Raw genomic sequence first — 23,969 nt, forward strand, 5'->3', positions numbered from 1 at the left:
AGGCAATTTTTTTTCATAACGATAAGTAAAACAAGGAACAACAACTTAACAAAACTATTTCGTGTCCGATGAGAAGAAAAAAAATTCGTCTCCGACAACAAACTTTTCAAAGTTCAGCAAATGATCCCCGTACGAGCGCAAGAGCAAGAGCACTACCATTAGCTGAAAGCACTGCTTGCACTGCGGAGCTGCTCGAGGACGGAAGAACGAAGTTTCAAATAGGATAAGTGTCGGTATTTAATCCTGTATATAATTATGGAATTGTTTTGGGGCGACGAATCGGATGATGGTAAGTTAAGATTGATTACTTGAGCTCATTTTGGTCTAGTAGGAATACAGCAGCAGCAGTAGACTAAATACAGAAATAAATTTGCTGACGCTGAGTACCGTGCGGCGTGCGGTACCGGTACCGGTACCTACCATTATTAGATTACGGTACCGGTTTGTCAGACTGCCGAACTACTTAACAATGCGGTACAGCAACGGTACCGGCATTTTCCAATAACTGAAATATCTTAGTTTTAGGGTCGATTTAATCTACTGTAATGATTTTTCAAATTTTGAATGCAATTGTTATAGTCTAATCCACATTTCCAACTCTTTAATACTCTTTCCTAATTTCAGAATTTGTTATTTTTGACTTGAAAATTCTGTCTGTTGGTTTTTGTATGCTACCGGTATGGTTACCAACATACGGTATACCGGTAACCGTACACAGTTACAGCTTTAAATTTGGGACTAACGAAGTAAGTAACGTTAACCGTCGTAACTGCGTAAATACCGCCAAACAATATAATGATCCGCGCAAGACAGATTTTTATTTATTTACAAAATCAAAAATTTTGAGTGTTTAAGCAGTCACAGCATTTGGCTATACATTTGTGGATGTAATATTATAGTAGTACAACCTCGGAACCAGGGAACTACTTAACTGTGGCACAGAACAGCAGACGAAAGCACTCTTTATATTATGTTATATTTGCAAGGTTTTGAGTATTTCATGTAAACTAGAACTGTAGAATGCAATGAATACAAAAATATTGTATTTCTGTGTATAAACATATTGGAAAAACTTTACTGCTTTACTGTTTAAACCAGTGGTTCTCAACTTTTTTCATTGAATTCCTTTATTGTTTTGAAACTCTTTGTTCCTCCTTTCGTATGCCTTGAAACTACTATCTAAATTCCATATTCATCAGATCCGTTGCTAGTGTTATACACAAGTCGCGCCCATGCTTTTTTACTGTTTAAATAGTTTGTTGTACATATAAATAATTATTACTTAGTATGGTAATATTAATCCTTCTGCATAAAAATCCCATTGCTCATGCAGTCTTGTTTATTTTTGAAAATAAGAAACATGGAAAGAACATATATATTTCGTTTGAATGAATAAATATCAAACTACGGTAAATAGACATTATCTTCGTACTTGATTATGGAGATATGTTATCCTCTAATAGAGAAGGTGCTGTTGCTTTTTTGCTTCAGAAGATCCAAAATCAAACTTGGGAGAGAAAACATACCGTTATTGCCAGTGACTGACTGCACATATCATAGTTATAGAAATATAAAGATAAAATGAAACTAGTTTTAATAATTCTATCAATCTATTCATTAAAAGTTGAATTTTGAGCACGATTTCAATTGTTGCTGATTTCTGGATTTACCTAATTTTTTCATTTCATTTAGTAATTCTGAATGTTTTATTGGGCTTGAAAAATTGTTTAATTACACAAGATGTATAACAAGTCAAGCATTTAAGTTTGATGTGGTTTTCTGAATATTTACTAATTAAAGGTTGGGTTTCAGCTCAGAGTCGGTCATCTACAATTGCACCTATGTTTCATCAGTCTGTACCTGAAACAAGAAAAATCACTCAAATCACAGGTATTTACAACAAACATGTATTCTATATTTAATCGTGACATTTTGGATTGTACATAAATATTTTCCATGATTTTTGAAGAAGTTTATAACAGAATGTGCAACTATTGTACTTTCTGTTTATTATTCTTGATTTATTAAGAATAAAATATGTATTGATAATTTTTGATTGAAGGTTATGCGCCACCATCTGCTGTACTGGCTGAAGCTCAAGCTCGAAAAGAAATTAATGTTTGTAAAACAGGACCTAAGGTAAGGTATTCAGGAATATTTATTTTGGTTTTACAGGGATTTATCTATGCTAAAATGCTCATCTACCTCATTTCATGAAAAGCATGGTTTCATTTTGAATTAGCAGTATTTGTTTGATCATATGGGTACAATTGTCTAGTGCAGCGGTCTTCAAACATTTTGAGACACGACCCCATCTACAATATTATTACGCATGATAAGCACTCGCGACCCCAAGTTATATATATATATATATATATGTTCACCTACAGACACGAAAAAAAATATTTATCAAATTCGGAAATTTATTAAAAGAACCCAACAACAACCATATTTAATCAGTGTGAAGAATGCGACTGCTTCCTTCCAACAAGATCTTGCATTCGTGGCTTAATGTTGCTTAAGCTCAAACGCAAATCATGTTCTACGTTTAATCGATTTCGGTGCTTTGATTTTAGCAGACTCATAGCACTAAAAGTCAAGCTTTCAAAAAGATTGATCATACAATATTTTTCTTTTATGTTTATCAGCCATTTAATAAATTGTAATTATCAATATGACGGTAGCCTGGAAAATGAGGCTTTGCAGTAAAAGCAACGGCCACTGTACAGTACATTTAAGACACAATAGCGATTTACTTTAAAATATAAATTACTGTCGTTAAGCAATAGCCTTATTATAAAAGAAGTCACTCCAATTCGAAATATCGAAACTTGCTAGCCTATGTAGCGTTATTCAACTTAAAAGTGCAGACTACACGCTGTTGTGTATTTGTGTCATAGAACACTGTTTTTCACACGGATTAATTTGTGATTATGATGTCATAATTGATTTATCGTAATTGCTCTCGATATTACCTGTCTGCGTGCTTGTTATTCATTATTCATTCTTTTGTTTGAAGTATCTAGCGTTAAGCCGAGAAGTCACACACATAATAAAAATAATAAAAGAAAAGACAACGATGGGCACTCAGCGACCCCAGAAATATTCAAGGCGACTCCACTTGGGGTCGCGACCCACACTTTGGTGACCACTGGTCTAGTGCAAGGCTGCCCAACCCGCGGGCCGCATGCAGCCCGCCTAACTGTTTTTTGCGGCCGCCCTATAAAGTTTATAAGCAGACTTTTAAAATTTTTATTTTGTTATATATCAATATATATGCTAAGTATGTTTCGAGATTTTGGTGTGATTATTTCTGCCATCTATCTACATTCAAATGCCGGTTCCTAATATTACATATGTGTCAAGTCTTGCACCCGGGGGACATTTTCATTCTGATTGCTTTCTTTCGTGTCGGCTTTGATCGTCTTTATCGCCAACGTAAAGTAAAAAGTCAACAATATCTTTGGTACTAGTCCCGGGACTTGTTGTCCTTGTTTGTATTGTTGTTTATGGTATTTTTGCGTTAAAATTAGATTTCGGAAATGTCGTCACTGCGTATTCGTCAATAATTCTGATAAAATTGACTTACTTACATTGCTACATATTAGTCAAATCAGTATATATAGGCTATTCTTCCAGAAATCTTTGTACTGCTACTTCATTAAATACTTGTATTGGTGATTCAAATTTCACAAAACGACCCACATATCCTTGATATTCCCGCGACATTGGCACACACATTATGCTCATTTAAATTTTAAACATTGAGGCAGTATCATGGCTACTGAAAGTGAGTGAATGAAAACACTATAACACAAATATAACACTCAATTTTGACGTATGTGTGTGTTCTCGTGTGGTAGTTAAAAATCCACAAGTGTGTTTTGTAATGATTGTTTCTTTAATTCGGCGGCCCGCCTGTGTCATGTCCACGCCCCCCGTTTCCAGATTTCGGAATAGTAAACTGCCAGAATAGTAAACATGTATTCTAATATTCGACTTGATATTCGAATAATCTGCCAGCCTTACACAGTAACCAGAAATCAATAATTAACTCGATTGATTTTATGTTAATAAACTTGCCTTTTATGTATTATGTAAATTACTTAAACCGAAATCAGGACCTAGCTGGTATTAATGTTTGGTACAAACGTTTGCGGCCCACAACAAATTTCGACACATGAAAGTGGCCCGCAAGACGGAAAAGGTTGGGCAGGCCCGGTCTAGTGCAATTGTCCATATACCGTAGTCTAGAGCAGGGCTACTCAACTGGAGGACCACGGTCCTAATCCGGACCTACCTGGAGGACTCAATCATTTGAGATCAAATTTTAAAGTATTGACTATTTTGGGCTAAAATATGTTGATCTAATTTCCCCATAGATGTTTTTTTCAGTTCGTCATTAATTTTGCAGGATATTCCAAACCAGCTTAAAAGAGATTTTGCTTCAGGCAAGAGAAATGCTGCTGCATGTTTGAATGAAGTTTGTCAACTTCAGAGATGGAAATATGATTATAATGAAACGAATCCTTCCAAACCATTTGGTAATCAATTTATATTGTATACCACTGTATTTAATACACTGTGGTATATAGTAGGCCTACTTAACATTAGGAATGTTGCAGGTTTCTAAAAATTGTAGTTTCTTCTTAATCTAAGGTAAAATCAATCTGTCTATTACTAATTAGTAGGCTATGGTATATTATGTTATATTCTGAAAATATATCATATTAAGGCTGTTGCAGCTGAACCTATTTTAGGAGCACAGAGCAAGTTCTGTGAATCCAGTTGTTTTCGTAGTTTCGGAATCTGAGGTTTTTCAAAATGAACTGTTGAGGTCAAGGATTTGAGTGTAATTCAGTTTTCATATCAAATTATTTAAACAAAATTATTGCATAAGGTTTATCTAAAAAATACCATGCCCATTGGAAATGTCTCGACTCTCAAAACTTTATTCTTGCAGTAGTCTGTTTTAACTTGCTATGCCTATCTGATTATGTTCAATGGTCTATTTACTAGGCCAACATTAAACCAATCCCAAACTTTAAACACTTTTACCTTCTTCAACACAACTTACACCTTAGAAAGAAAATTTGACTTCAAAGTTCTACACATATAATCAATGTGATAGCTTGTTGTATGCGTACAAACAATCCTAACAAGGCTGAATGTCCGATAAAATCATAAAACCAGTCATAATTTTCTCTTTAACTTTAATCTTGCCATTTTATCGCAGTTTCAAAATTTGAGCAGACTTTTTGGTACTCCCGAAGTATGTGAACCAAAATGACGAACACCGGAACGTCGTATGTGTACAAGGTTAGGGTTAGGTCATAATTTGATTCCAATTTCTCTATTTTAGTTCTATTACGATCACGAGTTCGGGAACTAGCCAAGTGACTCCAGTAGTATTTATACCTGAAATTATGGCCCAACCCTAACCTGGTACACATACTACGCTCCGGTGTCTGTCATTCTGGTTCACATCACATACTTCGGGAGTATACATCCAGTACCGACTTTTTTTTATAGAAATTTGATTCATTTCTCGAGGCTCAAACTTCATAAACCACTATAGCCGACTCATGCACACTGGTAAAGTCTTACATTTTTAGATGCATATGGACGTGCAAATTTTGCAATAATGGCAGTAGTCAATGGCGTTCAATACACTCCTGGTGAAGGAAGAAATAAAAAAGATGCAAAAGTAGAGGCTGCTCGAAATGCGTTAAATGAAATTCTAGGACAAAATCCTGATCAAATACCTCATATGCAATCAGGTAAGATCATTGCTAGTCTATACGTTACCATTTTCATTGTCAAACTGTATTGAAGCAAGATATATTACGTAATTTACGTCCGTTCATAAGTTTGTATGTGCACTAAGTTTGATATGAAGTTTTATGAAAGAAGCTTATCTGAAACCTAATGACTAAATAGTTTCGATGTTGAGTCTTCAATCTTCCTTGTCATGGGAAGTGTCACCAACTCATATACTCGTCAAGGTAATTTGATGAATATTTGAAATGAAATTGATGCAGCGGGACGATATGATTGGCGTGATATTACTAGATATGTCAATTTCATAATTTACCATTGCTTGACTGATATACCAGAGACTGGCGAAACTACTATTGTGATACGAGATTGCTTATTTCAATTGTATACTTCACAGTCTCGAAGCTTCCTTGCTTTGTAATGTATCGAAAAATTGCACGATCGAAATGCACATATTTGTATATAATGATAAGTCTTTCTAGCAAATTCGTAATTCACTTGCAATGCTCATTTCGGTAATTTTAGGTTTCCAGACTTCTTGTAAATTTCACAGGATGCGAGTCATGCATTGGTGTACAATAGTGTGTATCTGGTCAACATTCGATTCATCATTTTTTCATAGTAATTTCATTAGTTTAAAGAAAGGATAAGACACAAGCGTGAGTCAAACTTATATCTTGGACTTTTTTGAGAATATTGATTCTGATATTTGAATTCAGGCAGGCAAGACTATGACATGTATGGCCGTGCTGTTCCTCTGCATAATAAAACAGCATCTTCAGTTCCTCTCCCTGAAACACGCATGTACAAGCCAATTCCCAAACCAGTTATGCCACAGAAGACCAACTTTTTACCAGCACCTTCAAGATCTGTACAAATGGAAATGCTCAAAAGAAAAATAGTGGTGGGAATAAAATTTATTTTTATTTTGTGTACAGCTGTATATTTGCTGTGTTTTATTTTATTGTTTCGTCATTATGTTTTTTATTTTTACATTATTATTGTTCACTGGCATACTGGTATGGTATTTGCGTTTTATTCTGTTTTAAACCGGGATAATGGCAGAGCTGTATTTACACTCTGCTGTGAAAATGTCGTTTGCTGTATCTCAAGTATTATTAAACGTCATTTTGAAACCAAACACAAAAAATTATTAATTATATTAATTAAGCAGTTTCTGGTTAGGAAAAATAATGTAGCACTTTCAAAAAGCCATTCGCTGTACAAATCGAAGTATGAAAATTGTTCAATTTGCAATTTATCAATTGTTTCGAAGGTACTTTGTGGTCGAATAAAAATGTCATTCTCCCAAAGATTAAAAAATCTGCCAATGTCTGTTCGAACGGTGGAATGACAAGTTAAAGGCCTGGCTGTTGACGTAAAAATGCAACAGGCTGTTGCGTTGCAGTTGGTCAATATTTTCATTTGATCTTAATTAAAGTGTGGATATCAAATATCAATGATATTCCTCGTGTAGCGATCGTTACGCGATATTGTTCTTACGATGATGTGCGTGAGGAATTGTTCGGTCTAAGACTCTTCAGCCTTATGTATGACCTCATAAAAGTAGTAGACATATTTGAGAAATTTATTAATCACTTCGCAATGGAGACTGGAGAGACATATTTCCGACCCGTGATCTATATTCTATATGATCGATATATTGTTACAAGTTTTACTGGCTGCAAACTCTTGCTTTGTGCATTTTATACCACTCACTATTATGTTTGATAAATAAATATGTGTAATTTAGTTTAGTTATTGTTGCATATTTGTATCTAGCGTACAGGTTATTGTATGTCAACTAAAATTGTTGTTTGTGTTTAATATATTGTAGTTAACAATATATTATTTCTCTATTATTTGTTACATTGTATTTTTTCAGCAACCTCATGAAAGTGTTGGAGCTCTCGCAGAGAAAATGATTACTGATCTGCTGAATAAAAATCCTAAACTTCTTGCAGCTGCACAATACGGTGTAACGGCACAATTTATTGTGAAAAAAGGTTAGTTTCTGTTATTGTTGTTGCATAGCTTATGTTCATGTTTGTAGGATTATTGTTGAAGTACTTTGTGTCACCAGTCTGAACTTTAATTAGCCATCCATTAAGCCAGGGGTATGCAACAGAAGGGCCAGATACAAATAACTGGGTGAAAGTGCGGGCCGCACCTCCATTTAACATAGGCTTTCTAGTAGTTGCAGGCACAAAGATTTCAGTTATTGATCTTATGAGATGCGATGTTCGTGTCACAAAAGCTAGCTGTTATAGCATTGTAACGTCATAAGCGCAGATAATAAATTGGACTTGAGTACAGGTGGCGCAAAAGAATTTAAATCACTAGTACATACCGGATTACACCATCCAAAATTGACACTTCAATGAAGGCTGCACAAGTTTTCTTTATGGGCCGCATTTGGCCCGCAGGTTGCACACTCCTGCATTAAGCACATTGACTCACATTCTGAGGGTTAGTATGCTTGATTAATAGAAGGTGAGCTTTATTGATGTTTAACAAATTCTATTTTCAGCTGGACTGAAAGGAGAAGTAGTTGCATTAGGAACAGGAGATATGTGCTGTGATGGAGGTGATTTGATAACTGATGGAACTGTATTGTTCGATTGTCATGCTGAAACCATAGCAAGGAGGGCATTCAGAAGGTTTTTATTTAACAAATTTTGCAGCTGGTGCATTTATTATTTGTGAGATGAATTATAGAGATTACTAGAATGCTGATATACCTTTATTTATACAAGTGATCGAAGGAAATGAAACCCATAAATTTGTTAATAAATTCTACAAAAATGAAGAACATTAAATCAATATTTTTTATTCTTCAGCTTCTGTTTGTTCATCATTGTACTTCATCATTGTAGACGCTTTTGCGTAAAAGTTAATGTAATATTTAGAATATGTTCAAGAATACCTTCCAGGCATCAAACGCTGTAAGAAATAATTAAGAAATTTATGGGTTCCGTTTTTTTTGGTCACCTTTTAATATCTATTCAATTTTCTCCACAATTTCATCTCTTTAAAGCTTATCCATTACGTGGATTGGAATTTTGTGTTCAACTCAGAAGAATCAGATTTTTTTTCTGTATATTCATTGTGTAATCTCTCCACAATTTTGATTTATGAATCTATTCATTCAGAACAACAAGATCATGTCATTCGCTATAATAGTACAGTAGGATAGTAAATTTATGCAATTCTGAAGAAACTTTGGAAACATTTCGGAAATAAGGTTTACTTTATATTTTGTTTTATGAATGTCACATTCACTTCAAGTTATTTGATTTCCTATTTCAGATATCTTCTTAATCAAATTAGACAATGGTACATTGGACAAGAAGATTCGAGAAAAGAATGTATTTTTGAAAAAACAGATGATTCCAATCTTCTATGTCTCAAAGATACAGTGACAATACATCTTTATTTAAATAAACCTCCTAAAGGTGTGGCAAGAAATATCAAAAGGTGGTGGATTAGTCCTATTAATAAACAGTAACTAAATAATATTTACAATTAGTAATTGCAAATAACAAGTATGAACAATATGTATATTGCTAGAGTGTTGGGGTAAACTAAACATGATTTGAAATTTCAAAAAAAAAAAATATTTTAATCTTACACAACAAATTATCAAATGCCATTGGATTATGATAATATTCAAAATATTTGAAATTGGGAGGAAATTGTAGGAATGATTTGATGAAAGCTTATGGAATCCTGATCATTTTATGTGGACCATTGTAAAAGTTTCCTTATGTTTTCTTGAATAGAGTAATGCTAATATTTTATATCACTCGATTAAATGATACTGTGAAAATTTGAAACCTACTGTTAGGAATATATATCTTGGTTCATTTCATCTCATTTGATACTTTTTCTATTGATTGGTTGATACCATTACTTGTTTTTTTATTACAGGACATCTGAACAATCTTCTGGGGATGAACTCAACCTAACATTTCTTCAAGATCAAGGTAAAGTAATGGTGATATTCATCTGTTTATCTGATATTAGCATCTGATTCTGATCCAACAATAATACACGCCTGGCCAGATATGGAACGAAATTATCATGTCAAGTGATTGCACAGAAAAAATCTGTGAATTCATAATTCACGGATTTTTTTTCTGTGCAATTCTGGCCAGGTGTGTATTATTGTTGGATCAGACATTCTTATTTATGACTAAAAGATTCCGGACCTGGGGTTGCTAGGTAACAGACTAATTTATTTCTTCACTTTACAGGTTCGGAAGAAACAAGAGTGCCATCATATGTCCAGGTTTCAATCAGTGCTTCAGATGTTTTATCAATGAATAAACGAAAAATGGTGACAATGTCTGGTACTGATAAAATAACGAAATGGAATATATGTGGTGTTCAAGGTTCTTTACTCAGCCTCCTCATCGAACCTGTCTGCTTGAGCTCAATTACTATTGGTGAGTTTTTTTGTACCTATCTGTTTATATTCATGTTCGAGATACAGAATGTCCTTCATTTATTTGATTCGGTTGTGCTTGCCAGTCGACTCGGCAATTTGACACACTCCAAAATTCCTTTGATATTTTATGTTATTTAATTAAAACCATTCTTTGATTGGAAGATTGTTTCCATGCTAACTCCTGAGTTATTTAGTATCCCTAATATTTACTTTCATGGAATTCTTTAATATAGAATACAGATATTTCGATCAGTACTCTCATTTCTTTTTCAGTTCGCAACTCACTTTTATTGCCTTTTTGTGCGACCCATTTACAAGAATCAAACAAAGTTAGGGGGTTGAAATATTTGGCAACTCATTGGACAAGATCACCAATTTCTAAACCAGCAGCTTTTTCTACTGTCTACATGAATTCAACAAATTACTAATCTGCCCTGTAGCCTACCTACAGTTTCCAACTCGTAGGGCCGTACTAAAATTATTAACAAGACACAACGAATAATTCTAATTGTTACATTGTTCCATGATTGTTATGTAAAGATAATGCCACAATTTCCCACCAATCTAATCAAAAACTGTATGTAACATTTGTTAATACTTCGCAACCCACTGGTTGGGTAGCACTGATTTAGATGACAGTTTCCCCACATATTTTTACAGGAAACTGTTTGAAGAAGCCTTGGAAATTAGATCCTAAAGTTTTTATTTTTACTAATTCCAACTTTTTTGCAATAACTCATGTCATGAAACACATTTATTTTTCAGGGTTTGATAATGATGCTGGTGATTGTCATGCACTTAGTCAAGGTGTTAATGGGAGATTGGATGACGCATTGAATCAATATCTACCGGATATGTTCTTTGTTAATCACATCAACAAAATCGGTTCTTATTTCATAAAAAATGTAAGTTCAAAAGCTACATTTTTATTCAAAGTTGAATCATTACCAATTTTGCGCTTAACTTGTTTCTTCACAGTAAAGTTGGAAGCATGAAGTACGTAACGTGGACCATGAATGTCACTTTATGCTTATTCTAACCATTTGCTTAGAGTTTCACATGAATTTTCTTTTTTATGTTACTCATCCAGATTTTTGTTTTAGCTGGTGCGTGTATGCCAAGAAGTACTGAAGACAATACACAAGAAATTCTTTTTATCCAATTGATTGATAGCTTGTACAGAATTGAAGATAGCTTGTACCTCTTCAGGTTAAAAATGTTTATAATAATTGATTAGTATATTGTTTAGCCAAAATCAATGGTGGCATTTTTTGAAGACATGGATCATTTAAGTATCAACTGGACAGTAGGAGATGAAAATGTTGAAATTGTTGACGGGAACACAGGAAAGATAGAAAGAACCTGTGAAGTAAGTTTTGAATTGTTTTTGACATACGGTAGTTACTTGACTTTCGTGTCTTTTTATTTGAGCACTGCTATCTTGTTATGTATGTGTGTATATATTGTTTGCAACTATTCAAACGTGGATTGATGTTTTATTAGTTATAATTTTCTATTACAGAATGGCGATTCTCCAAGTCGCACAAGTAAATTGGCATTTTATGCATCATGCATGACACTTAATATTGAGATGGAAAACACAATATTGCAGCCAACAGAAAATTATCATCTGGCAAAAGTAAGTTTTTAATTTAATTTTTTATCTGACTGTATTGAACTAGACATGGCACATGCTGTTGTCACTTACGTAGTTCGGAGTGGAAATCTCCCAGGAGACTATTACTTGCCTTTTCTTCATCACAAATTTTGCGTGTTTAAAATATTTTGCATTTATGTCATATATCTGCGCACAATAGTGTGACTTTTCTTATTGTCAACTGGACAGCATCTAATCTTATTATAAGCTACCTTGTTGGTCATGAAATATTCCATGGCATCATGAATGGGGTTACATCTCTAGTCTTCCAATTACCTTGGTATTTACTTTATTTCTTCTTTTTTTAAGCATTCCTGCCAAAGTTATCAAGATACGAAGCGAGTTTTAGGTGGTCATCTAAGAGAAAGTGGGCGAGGCTATTGGGTCAATAGACCAAAGCAAGTCGATTGTTTTAAAGTGTGAATCGTTTTGTGGGCTGCTACAATGAAAGCTGAACTGAAACGCCTTGAATAACCGATTGCCTTCAAGTTATGAACTACTTTGAGAGAAGCTGATGTATAGACTTTTAAATATTTCAACTGAATGCATTTTTTTACAATTCCACCAATTTCGATAATTTTAAAATGGACCCATACCAAGAAAAGCTGATGGAACGGCTCAAGCGTATTACAAACAGCAGCCTTTTCCCAGTTACTATTTCGGTATATAGTTGGTAAAATAAGGTGCTTGTCTGCTTTTTCACATTCTTTTGTTTTTGTCCTTATTCTTTTTTCACTGTCCTTAATATTTTAAAACACAAGTAAAACTCGGAACTTTTTTGATTATGGTGACATTGTTTGTATTCCACTTATTCATTAAATGTTGTATTTCACATATTTCTGACTAGTTTTTCGCTTGGTTGCAAGAGCCGACTTGTTAGATACAAGTTCATAGATCTCCCGTCCATTAGTTGTTAAGTCTCAATTTCCAAGGGAATTTTGAATCCAGTGACACCAGTTATGTCGCTGTTACACTTGATTCTCCACTGTAGTCTGGGATGTAGCCATCTTTACAAAAATCGCTTCCTGTGGCATCGAGATTTCAGTTACTTCGGCAAATTTTGATTATCTAAATATTGACTGAACGCAATCATTGTTAGAATACAACAGTTTTCCAAAGCGTTTACTTGCGTCAATTTTGTGCTGCACAACTATTCTATACCTGGAGCAAACGTTGTAGTCGAAATTAGAATTTCAAATATCGATTTATAGGCCTTCGTGAAATGCCAGATGTCTGTCTGCAGTACGACACAAATTGAAGCAACACGAATAGCATGTAATGCCTTGGCCACATGCTGTTACATTTATGCTCTCATCTCTACGATTATATAAAAATTGTGTGACTCTGCTTGTTATTATACTTTTGCGGAATTTACTCCAAGCGGATTGGGTTCAAACAGTGCGTCGAAGTCATCACTTCAAATCGTGGGCTTGCAATTAGAGGCTCAGCAAGGAGTTTATTATTTTTGCGATGTTGGGGATTCGCTATTGCCGTTAGAAAGATCCCAAGACCCGCGAAAAAAATCCCAATTACTGCAATTTTATCTCGGTGCATAAAAATTGTTCAAACATACATTACATTGATTATCCTATATAATATATATCATCATAATCTGTGGGAAAACAACAATTATAACTTAAGATTAGATAAGAAGATCGCACACAATTTGCTGTTTAACTTCAGTTTCAGTGGTATAGTTTTCAATTCATAATGTCTGCCGCAGGAACACGGATTTTCGGCGTTTACAGTATATATATATCTGAATTAGCGTTTTCCTGTCTGTCGCGTGACTGTTAAAACGAAACTTGCGTTTCCGTCTTATTTGTAGTTATTTTATAAATCCGTCTTCCAATCTTAATATTCACTCATTTAATTTCAGTCGGAAATTTAAGTTGCGGATTTTCTCCTTTGATTATCTTGTCCCGATGAAAGCATAATAACGAGTGTTTCACACTGGGCGTTCAACTGCGAGAAAAATCGAATTGTCGCTGTCCCCATGCCACAAATGTGCAGAAGGATACTTGTGAGACTGGTGTTTGCGGCCTAAATAACCACGTCAAGCGGACGAAAACGAAGCGGCGATTTTAACAAATATTGCGAAAATCGCAGTGAGGTTAGCGCAGTGGTTCCCACCAACCGGTGGGAAATTTTCCACTAGTGGGGGATTGCTGGTGGGGAATAGATTCTTCTTTAAAAATGTATGCATAATCACCCAATTGATAAATATTACACAAAGAAAATTACAATATATGCCATGAAGCGGAAAAAATCTATTCAGTCAATTGAAATTTTAGTGAAATATCACGTTGTTGGCCATGATATTCTGATTAGGGATGTATCGGTATCGGCAATTTTTTCGGTATCGGCTAAATGAAGACCGATATTTCCGATACGTTTACCTTTTTGATATGATCCAGAATGTTTTAAAAAATAAGTTGGAATACTGATGTTTAAATTATTTTTTGCTTGAGGGAATCGTGAACTATGAGCCATACACGTCCCCACCCCCGCGAGTAGAAACGAGAATGGGATTCTTACCTGTTCTTAGTTATTTATCAGCCAAACGCTCAACTAATTTGACTATTTTACTGCCAAATTTTTATATTGACGTTTTTAAGTACCACATATTAATTATGAATAAATATACCAATCGAATAGTAGTGGATTTTCTAATGTGTAAAATACAAAATATGTCGTAATATTGGGACAAAATCTTGCGCACGAACCTAAATGTATCAATTTGATATGATAAGTAGGCTAAACATTTATTTATATCACCATCCTGGTAGCAAAACCTTATGAGCAGGGATAACAATATTTTCGATACTGAAATTCCGAATACACTGTAAAATCCCCCTCATAAATACAATTCACTTTCCTAAAATACAGGGACATATAAATTAGGCTTTGGTAATGTTATCATTGTAAAGCAGTCAGAAGGCATGTGTGATATAAATGAAATTGCTCTAAGAAAGTAGACTTAATAAGCATAACGGTATTTATACCTATGAATTGTGGTGGTAGATGACAAGCACAAAAATAAAAGCAACTAGGCTCCCAGTTTTAAATCATAGTGTAGAAACGTCTTTAACAGCATACACACTTTTTGGTAGGGTTATAAATTCTGACTGTTTATCGTTAAGCGCTAGTGTCATTTAGTCCATCGACATCTTTAAGCTAAATTCCTACTCAATTATCTCTCAACACAGGTATTAAATATTGTGATTCCATTAGTTTTAATTTTTTTGTTTAACTATACAATTTCCTCATATATATATATTTATTGTCATGGTTGCCCAGACTATCTCGAAATATACGATAATATTTGCGATATATGAAATAATAAATTCAGAAACATCCTCGACGTGTTATAGGTATTTCTAGCCAGCGCTGATTGAAATCCTCTCATGTCGGCTGTAATTTATTGTCGCGGCGCACGATTACGATAAAACAAAATATATGTGAAATGTTTTCACGTAAAACGTGGACGGCGGCGCTACGACGTGTGGACAATAATCGATATTCTTATAATAAGATATCCCTGCCTATGAGTTTTCTAATTGAACACCGAGATTACTAGCTTCAGTACACAATGCATCTAAATTAATTAACGCATCTGAATCCGGAACATCAATTTCTTATGATGTATTATATCCCTTTTCAATCTGAAATAATGTGTAGTATGAATAATGCTTAAATACTAGTGTTTTAACCAGTCTGCCCTGCACACGTGAGGCAATATTTACATAGTATCGGAATATCGGCCGCTTTGTAATATTAGGTAGGCATACGCTCTGATGAATAAACATCTGGCCCGTGCCGTCATTTCGCTAATCTGTTAGTAAAAGGTAATGTATAATGTAAAAAGAAAGTACGATCATCATATTCACTGCTGTGGTCTCATGTTTGTAAAGAAAAATTTTGAGCAGCTGCCGCGATGCGTTGTATGCCTTGAGACCCTCCCCAATGGTTCTATGAAGCCCCATCCACTGAGGCAACGTATTTCTAAGATCCGTCCTCAGTTTGCAAAAAAAAAATCGCAGCTTTTTCAAAATAAAAGCAAGTTATGTGAGAAAGATGAGATTTGACAGTGTGGAGGATAATTTCAGATGAGTTTAAAGGCGATACTGACTTTGTCTTATGCAAATGTACTGCGAATACTGAGAGCCAAAAATCCCCATAACATCGGTGAGACATTGGTAAAGCCTTGTCTGATTGAGTGTGTTAATCAAGTATGCGGCGTAAGATAAAGCAAGTCGCATTGTTCATTATATCAAAAAAGCAACAGCAAAATTGACAGTGTAATGTGAACTCTAATGCGTTGAAATGTTCTATTCGATTTTATTTATACGGATCGTCACTGTCTTGGAAATTGGAATGCTAGAGGGCACAATAAATGTTTTCTCGGGATTTCAACTTCTGCACCAATTGCAAGCCTTTATTAAAGAAAGTCTTACCAAATATTATTGACGGGTGAATCATTCTCTTTAAAGGAGGAAATATGTTGTGAGAAATGAAGACTCAGTCCAAATCGGAAGTGAGAGATCGGGATGAGTAGGTGGAGAAATCCCTAGCGACATATTTGGGCTTCCGAAAATTTCAAAAAGGGGCGCTTCGAACCCGAAACTAGCTGCTGCGCCTCGGCCTGCAATACGATTATCAGTGAATAGTTACTTCATCGATTAGCTCATTACAATTTCGCGGGAATTGGGACTCCATGGGTCGTCGAGGTATTATTCTGCACTTTCATGGGTGCGTCTTAGTCACAATGTACGTCTCGCCTAGTTTCAAGATCAAATATAGATAAATTGTATATATTCAGATACGTTCTCAATTAGCGACATAAATTATTGAAACTTTCTTTATTTCCGACTTTGTCGGAACAAAAGCATGAAAAACAAGCGGATTTATTCGACGTTTAGCCAAAAATAATCCACACTTTTATTTGTCTGCAAATAATAGCCATTTACTTCAGCGCAATGTTGCTTATCCGCTTGGCCATTTGTCCACTATATTTTGTTTGTCGAGTATCAGATTATTTAAATGTACCGCAATGCTTGCAAATTGCAAAACATATTTTGATTCCATACTTTTATGACTACAGAAATCGGTAAGAATAATGTGAGTAAAACCATCGCCATTACGGGGTCGTGACGTAAGCGATTTTGCAGTAATTTAAAGAAACTGATTTTGGTCGATCACGTGCAAGTCAAATCGCGGGTATAGTTGGGTATTTATACCGCTGGGCTGCATATTAGTAAGTTAAAAACTATCACATGACCACGAGGTTGGAAAAAAAGCAATTTCGCTGAAAAAGTTATCCAACATCCACCGCTGGAACTTTATACTGACAGCCTAGTCGTCGATCAGCTAGGTGTCGCTGCTTGAAGACCTTTATAGGTCCCTCGCGACTCCAGTCACACAATTAACATGATCAGTATATTTCGTTTGTTGTAACAGTTTTTTATATGCTTGTTTTTTGTGTTGACAAATAAAAGATTGATTGATTGACAGATTCCGTTCTGGCGAAAATGCACTCTCGCAATATTCCGTTACACGGGAAGTCTTGTTTTTTCAATACGTTGCCAATTTTTTTTAGCGTTAGTTTGTTCCCGCAAATACCATGGAAACACACAAAGTCACTGCCACACGCAACCCTTAAAGCAATGGGCGGCAGGCAACTTTTTGTCGCTCGTGGGCCAAAATAAAGGGTTACGAATCTTAGCGGGCCGCACATAATTTATTAAGAAAGATAAAAACTGAACGGGCGGCTGATGAATCACATTATTTACACAGATCAAAAGTTGAAAATATAGACTAAATAGCAAGCAAACACTGCGACAACGCGTGGACTCAATTCGTCTTATTATGCAAAAAATTTACAAATGACATTTAATGTAACAGTATTTGTTGCATTACGCTTGATACCTATTCGGCATCAGGTGACACACTGGATGAAGCCAAAACTAGAACATTTTCTGAATGGCTATCACTAATCCTGTTCTCCGCACTGAAAATTTCATTTTGGTCCAGTAATTGAAAAGAAAGGCTATTTTTTCATAACGATAGGAAGAAGAACAATAACATCATGATAAGGATCCATAGGCCCACTCCGTGTCCAATAATCTGCTCCTCGAGCGTAAATTATAAAATTATGATTGAAATTCGCAGCCGCCGTTTTGTCGCTAAATTTCAGTGAAGCATTGCCGCCGAATTATTTTACTTCCTCTGGCCGTAGGTGCCGACCCCTGCTATAAAAATCTTCAAAATTTGGTTTCCCGCAATGCTTCTTGTGTTTTGTAGTAGTATTGTGGGCACTAATTGTTGTTTTTCTCGTTGTCGCAATAGCAGCAGTGAGCATAGCTCTTACCTTTTCGACTTTGTTTGACATTAGCAAGTTTTTTTTTCATATTCGAAACGAAACTCATGCCTTCGTTTACTCATTGTCTAAATTATGGTTTGTCCCTAAAAACAGTATTCCTAAAAACTAGCAACAACTATTGTAAATGTGTCACAGTTTGCCTGGAAATACCGCAAACCCTACCGCTAACAGAAACAGTTCGTGCTGAAAGTGAGCGGTTCGAGACACAAGGTCACGGTGGAACGTAGCTATTTTATACGTCACAAAAATAACGCAGAGAAGCGCGAAGCCGCGAACAATGATATTCATCTCCCTCGTTTCCACGGAAGCTTTGTAAGCAAAACAAGGACGAGTCATCAGTGTTTCTATGACAAAATGAGCACGCAACTCAAAAATAAGCACTTTTCTTAGAAATAAGCACATCGTTACTTTATAAGACGCGGGCTGGAAAATAAGCACAAATCTTAAAAATAAGCACAATATGGTAACCCTAGCAATAGCCTACGTGGTTTGTTCAAGTGGTGGAAGAGCCAATGCCAGTTAGGGAAATTAGTACAATAGTATATCGTCAGGCTAATAACCGAATTGCGTCACTTTTTGGCGGTTTTGAGTTGCAATAGTTATTTATGCAATGCTGCACCTGTCAGTTAATTCAGATTTTTTCCCAAGGATTCCGAAACACATAAAAATGGAGATGTATGTGACGTGAACATTATTGCAATTGTCCCATCACAATAAATTCCACTTTATAAAATTGTGACGTCACAAATGCAAAATAACATCGGCACAGTATTTTTCGGGTTTTTGCATCATAGATTCTAGCTTAGTGTATATATAAATTTGAATTTACACTGCGGCATAGGAAAGTGGGCACTTGTGATATCCACTTTCTGAGTCCAATTAATATTGGTTGGCTTTTATTTAGAGATTCATTGCTTTTTTATTTATTAAAAGTCTCATTTCGGTTAAGTGTGCAGAGTGCATTATATAGATAAAAAATATATTGGTATTAAAACAGATAAGCTATTTTGGGGATTAGACATCGTATATAATGTAAATTACATACGTTTTTCGAATATTTGGTTTTCAGGACTGATGGATATAGCCAAGTTGAAAAATTGCGTATGTCACCAAGTCATAGGCACATTTCTTCGTAAATCACAGTGCGTCCTTATGACGTCACATGCCTACATCATACAAATTAAGTCAAAATTCGGATACGACTAAAAAATTGAACCATGGGGAATTATTTTCTCTCAATGGCATAACAATATCATTAGTAAGTTTTTTTACGCTTTTCATGGAATTGCTGAATATGACTTACGCAATTTGGTTATTAGCGTTACGATATTAAAATGCGTCAGCATATAGGAAGGTGTGTAGAATGACCTCAGTGACTGAAGGATTTGACTGATGACTAGTTTTCTAGCGAATTTTTATAGTATCTACCTGAGCTTTACAAGTCGAAGTCTCGTCACAGAGCTTGATTTCCTCAGCCATCAAACTAGTTTCGGAAAACTAGAATTGACCGAATTTACACAAACAAACAAAAAAAAAACAGTGCAATATAAATATGAAAACGCTATGGCTTACAAACACGATATATATTTTGTCGATCAGGAAACACGACTGACGAGTATTACTCAGTCATCAGCTTCTTCAACAAAATCTCTCTCTTGTGTATGCTCGGAAGTTTTCTTGCTAGTTGAACAATTTACTTCACTCGCCATCACGTAATTAGTATTCACGCTTTTTGTTTCCTGAGCCATTGAATATAGATCCTCGATGGTCTCAATCGGATTCGGCGAAAGCTTTGAATGAGTGTGTGCAGAGAACCTTTGTAGCAGAAACGGTTTCTTTTTAATCAAGCTGAAATGTGATCAAAATTCATTTTCAAAATTGAACCCTTATTCACAGAATAAGTAAAATGTCGCGTATCTTGCCCGTAACTATAATTTCAGCCAATGTAAAAATCATTTATGACCTCATAATAATACAGTTGCATCATAGTGACGTCTTACTGGCCCTGGTTTCAGTATATTATGTCACTTGTACTTCTACCTGGAAAACACTATAGCACATATTTAACTTCAAATACAAGTGGAAAAAACGGATGTTGTTTTGCACCACATTAGTCACACACTGCCATGCCCTTAAAATCAAACATAATGCCAGGGCTGAATTTACCTATGTACTTGGCAGGCTCAAGTCTGAAAACGCATGGACGCTCTACTCTCTCTAAATTTCGTATTTTACAAACATCTTGGAAAATAATTCATGACATAATATATTTTACAATACATGAAATCTCTGTAATGACGTCATAATAAATTTATGGGACCTTACGGCATGTCACCGTCTAAATCCGACCCTGCTCGTACTATATATATATACATAGAAACTTACAAAAATAAAAGAAGCATTATAGCAATGATGGAGAGGCCGAGTAGAATTCCTAAAACCACACGCGATGAATCCGATGTCGTTGGTTTCTCATCTGAACATGAACAATAGAGAAACGCTCAAATATATGAAAATGACTATTATTGGTCATCGAAATATTTGCAAAATTAAAAATTGCAGCAAAATTCGAGGATAATTTTTAAAAGAAACAGTACTTGGGATCAGTGAAATATCGGTACCGCGAGATTCCGAATTTGACAACAGTAAAAGTAATAGTTTACCAACGATTCAACGAGTACTGAAAGCGAAAAAAGCCTATTTTTTTTTGAAAAATCTTGAAAAGAACAATAAAAATTTATCAGAACGATCTATTTCGGGCCATATTGTGTCCAATAACTCATTTTGTCAAATAATCGGAATTTATTTCAAATGTGTAGTATTGGGTTTTTCTAAACGTATGCTCGTCCTGACGCATTTTTCGTGTCAATGAATTAGTTGTATCAATGCCCTACCGTCACTTTTCTGACATCTCAGAAAGTCGTATGTCATAAATACTGAATTGGCTGTTGTATTTTCGTGTCCTTTAAATCTGATCCTCGGAAGAGAAGTTTTGTTGAAAATCCACAATTTGCTTTCACATTGCTGGAATCCATTTTTAACGTTTTCGCAAATTTTCCATCCTCTCTGTGCAATGAGGCAAGTCCTAGGTTTCAACTTACAGATGTTCTGCCCTGAATACGTAAACCAATTACAACACAAATCGTATAACTTATCGACTACTACATATATGTTTTTTTTCTTGTACGCTGTAAAGACAGCAAATATATAAATATTTCTTCGTTTGAGAGTACAGCTGATATTGTAAATCTTCAGAAGTAGTACGGCCTATAATTAACAAGGCATACTCTGAATTATTTATTATTGAATTATTTTAAAGATTTAAATCAAGTATAGAACCAACCGCGTGACGCTTACCTACAATTTTAATGACAGATTTTTCAGCGCTGTCGCAATAGCGCTCTACGTCCAACAAATGTAATACCATCAACGAATTTTTGGTAGAGCAGTTTTCACTTGTGAACTTTTTGTGAAGATAGGTAATATTTCCAGTAGGGTTTGAACACACGTTATTAAATGATTCGGTGTGAAAAGCGTTGGTGAAATGAGAATCTTCAAAAGAAAATTTTAAACCAAATGAATGATGGAGAATCACAATTTAAATATACATATAAATGTTTACCAAACCTCGTGTGCCAGAACGTCTTCCATTGAGAAATGTTTTGTTTTTTGAAATAAAATAAAAAATTAAATAGATTGACAGATAAGTAATTTTAAATACAAGCTCACCGTAACATAAAGATATCATCAAAATCCAAAGACCAATATACACAGAATCATCCATGACACCTGTTGTCAATTCGACGTTTAAGTCAGAACGAATGCGATGGTCAGCAGCGGTGAATGTCTCGGTATAACAGGTGAACACCGCAAAATATACCAAGCATGTAGAAGGACCTTAGCATCCGTTTTTCTTATATGATCCATATGAATAGCAAATATCAAAATAATCCAAGATGATAAATTTGAAAAAAAAAATACTTCGAGATATATAAGGTCCGTAATTGAAATAATACATTGTCGTCCTAATCCTAGCACCATGCTTAAACGTTGTACGTCCTTGGCATGAGTAACGTATGGTTATTTCCGCACGGTTCAAATGTTTTTTTTTCAAAAGTGGTTTTGCCATTCAAGCATATTCGATGAATCGCATTGTATTTGAAGCATCACTTCCTATAAAACTGCTTTTAGTTGCTACAGTTCTGTTTTGCAGACATTCATTTGTCTTGTAGATGTCAATGCATAGACCTTTATAGCTTTTTTTTTTATCTTGGTGGGCCACATACAAGTTGGTTGTTAACCCTAAGACACATTTCACCATTGCAGTCCTCTCCAGCTATTAAGCACTACCTGATTGTGAATTATTTACCTGCGTTGTATTATAATACCGCCACATATTTCTCGTTTTTGTTAGCCTTTTAAATCGTGCAGGACTACTAACCTTTAAGCATAGTGTTCCCCGCTTAGAGGCGTATTTCATTGCTCAATGACAAGCCGAGAAAACGCCAATGTGTGAAAATATTTTAATGATTAATACCTCAATTTATCGTCTTTAAAAATTTTGCATGCACATCATGAGCTGTCAAAATTTGTTGCATAATTAATAAAATTAATTTCCTATTAATTAATTGATATAATTGTGCTAATATTAATTGATTTCAAGAGATAGAAATGTTTATCAAATTTGAATAAATAATGAAACTACATCTCTCTCTCGACTCTACTAAATGCTAACGTGATGGTATTTTTCCGTTTGTTGTTTACCCTTTTGTTTTTCTGTCTGTTTTTGTAATTTGATTTGATTTTTACTGTTTGATGATGATTGCCGCCGAACGCGAAGGCATGAAGGCATCGTCGGCCACGTTTTGGCTGGGACAAAGACACTCGACTTGCTTTTTGGTAGGGAGCAGACATTTTTCGCGTTTTTGTCTGTTGTGCTGTTTTAAGTTAGTTCATAGTGTATATATAATAGAGTCGTTTTTGTGTTTCGTGTGAGAAAGTTCTGTTCGAGTTATCATTGTCCACATTAAGGTATAATTTTGATGTTGGATAAAGCCGTAGTCGACCTCGGAACTTCCGATTTTAGCGTAGTGGATGTGTTTTCAAAGATAGAGAAAAAAAGGGTAAAAAATTTCCCGGAAGACTGATAGCAAACAAAAGCTGGTAAAGAAAAAAATCAAGAGCTTGTGTGTAATTTAAATTCACCGCGCCTAAATATCAACCACATTGAAGCGATTGGAACTCTTTCGTCAGGTACTCTTTTGGTAACGACGATTGTAGTTTCCAGATACACCAAACCAAAACACCAATTAATGCAATGGGCTATTATCTCTATAAATAACAAACCGGAAACGACTGAAAATCGTGTGTATAAATAAAAAAAATCTCTAATCTCTATCTCTATCTCGATCTGTGGTACATCGAAAGCTGTTTTAATTTGGACGGAAGGCAAACACAAACTTGATGTGTTCAAAGAACATGCAAATTCGGACTACACTATAATTAAATCTGCATTTGAATATACGAAATTATCAGTGACTTTTTGATATATATTATAATTCACGAATCGATAACAAAGTTGAAACTGAAATTATCAGCAAATACAGTATACTCATGTACAACAATATCTCCTGCCCTTTTAGAACTTGTACGAAAATTAGAAAGTAAGTGTTTCCTACGCAGCAAAGCCTGAAAAAAAAAAT

At 35.0% G+C, this 23,969-nt stretch overlaps 2 protein-coding genes and 2 long non-coding RNA genes across 4 annotated transcripts in view; 2 read left to right on the forward strand and 2 right to left on the reverse strand.

Moving 5' to 3' along the window:
• LOC144424297 (uncharacterized) overlaps nt 1-23,969 on the forward strand; it is a 180,167-nt gene that overhangs the window by 135,574 nt on the left and 20,624 nt on the right. The gene's annotated exons all lie outside the window — the stretch shown is intronic.
• The window catches only part of LOC120330772 (uncharacterized), a 188,918-nt gene that overhangs the window by 37,767 nt on the left and 127,182 nt on the right, over nt 1-23,969 (reverse strand). The window lies entirely within an intron of this gene.
• Nucleotides 57-12,721, forward strand: LOC120330767 (adenosine deaminase domain-containing protein 1-like). The gene is made up of 15 exons (XM_039397682.2): nt 57-289; nt 1,813-1,890; nt 2,063-2,139; nt 4,415-4,544; nt 5,616-5,780; nt 6,498-6,682; nt 7,664-7,784; nt 8,309-8,438; nt 9,088-9,255; nt 9,709-9,764; nt 10,035-10,226; nt 10,994-11,133; nt 11,478-11,597; nt 11,751-11,867; nt 12,195-12,721. Exons 1-15 carry the CDS (start codon nt 256-258, stop codon nt 12,306-12,308), a joined length of 1,827 nt encoding a protein of 608 aa, XP_039253616.2. The 5' UTR covers nt 57-255; the 3' UTR covers nt 12,309-12,721.
• On the reverse strand, nt 17,579-22,468 carry LOC120330770 (uncharacterized). Its single transcript, XM_078113684.1, has 5 exons — nt 21,997-22,468; nt 21,625-21,819; nt 21,162-21,380; nt 20,653-20,743; nt 17,579-20,115 (listed from the first exon to the last, which is right to left on the reverse strand). Exons 1-5 carry the CDS (start codon nt 22,049-22,051, stop codon nt 19,890-19,892), a joined length of 786 nt encoding a protein of 261 aa, XP_077969810.1. The 5' UTR covers nt 22,052-22,468; the 3' UTR covers nt 17,579-19,889.

Source organism: Styela clava, chromosome 6 (assembly GCF_964204865.1).
Source record: "Styela clava chromosome 6, kaStyClav1.hap1.2, whole genome shotgun sequence".
In the NCBI taxonomy this organism is placed as follows: Eukaryota; Metazoa; Chordata; class Ascidiacea; order Stolidobranchia; family Styelidae; genus Styela; species Styela clava.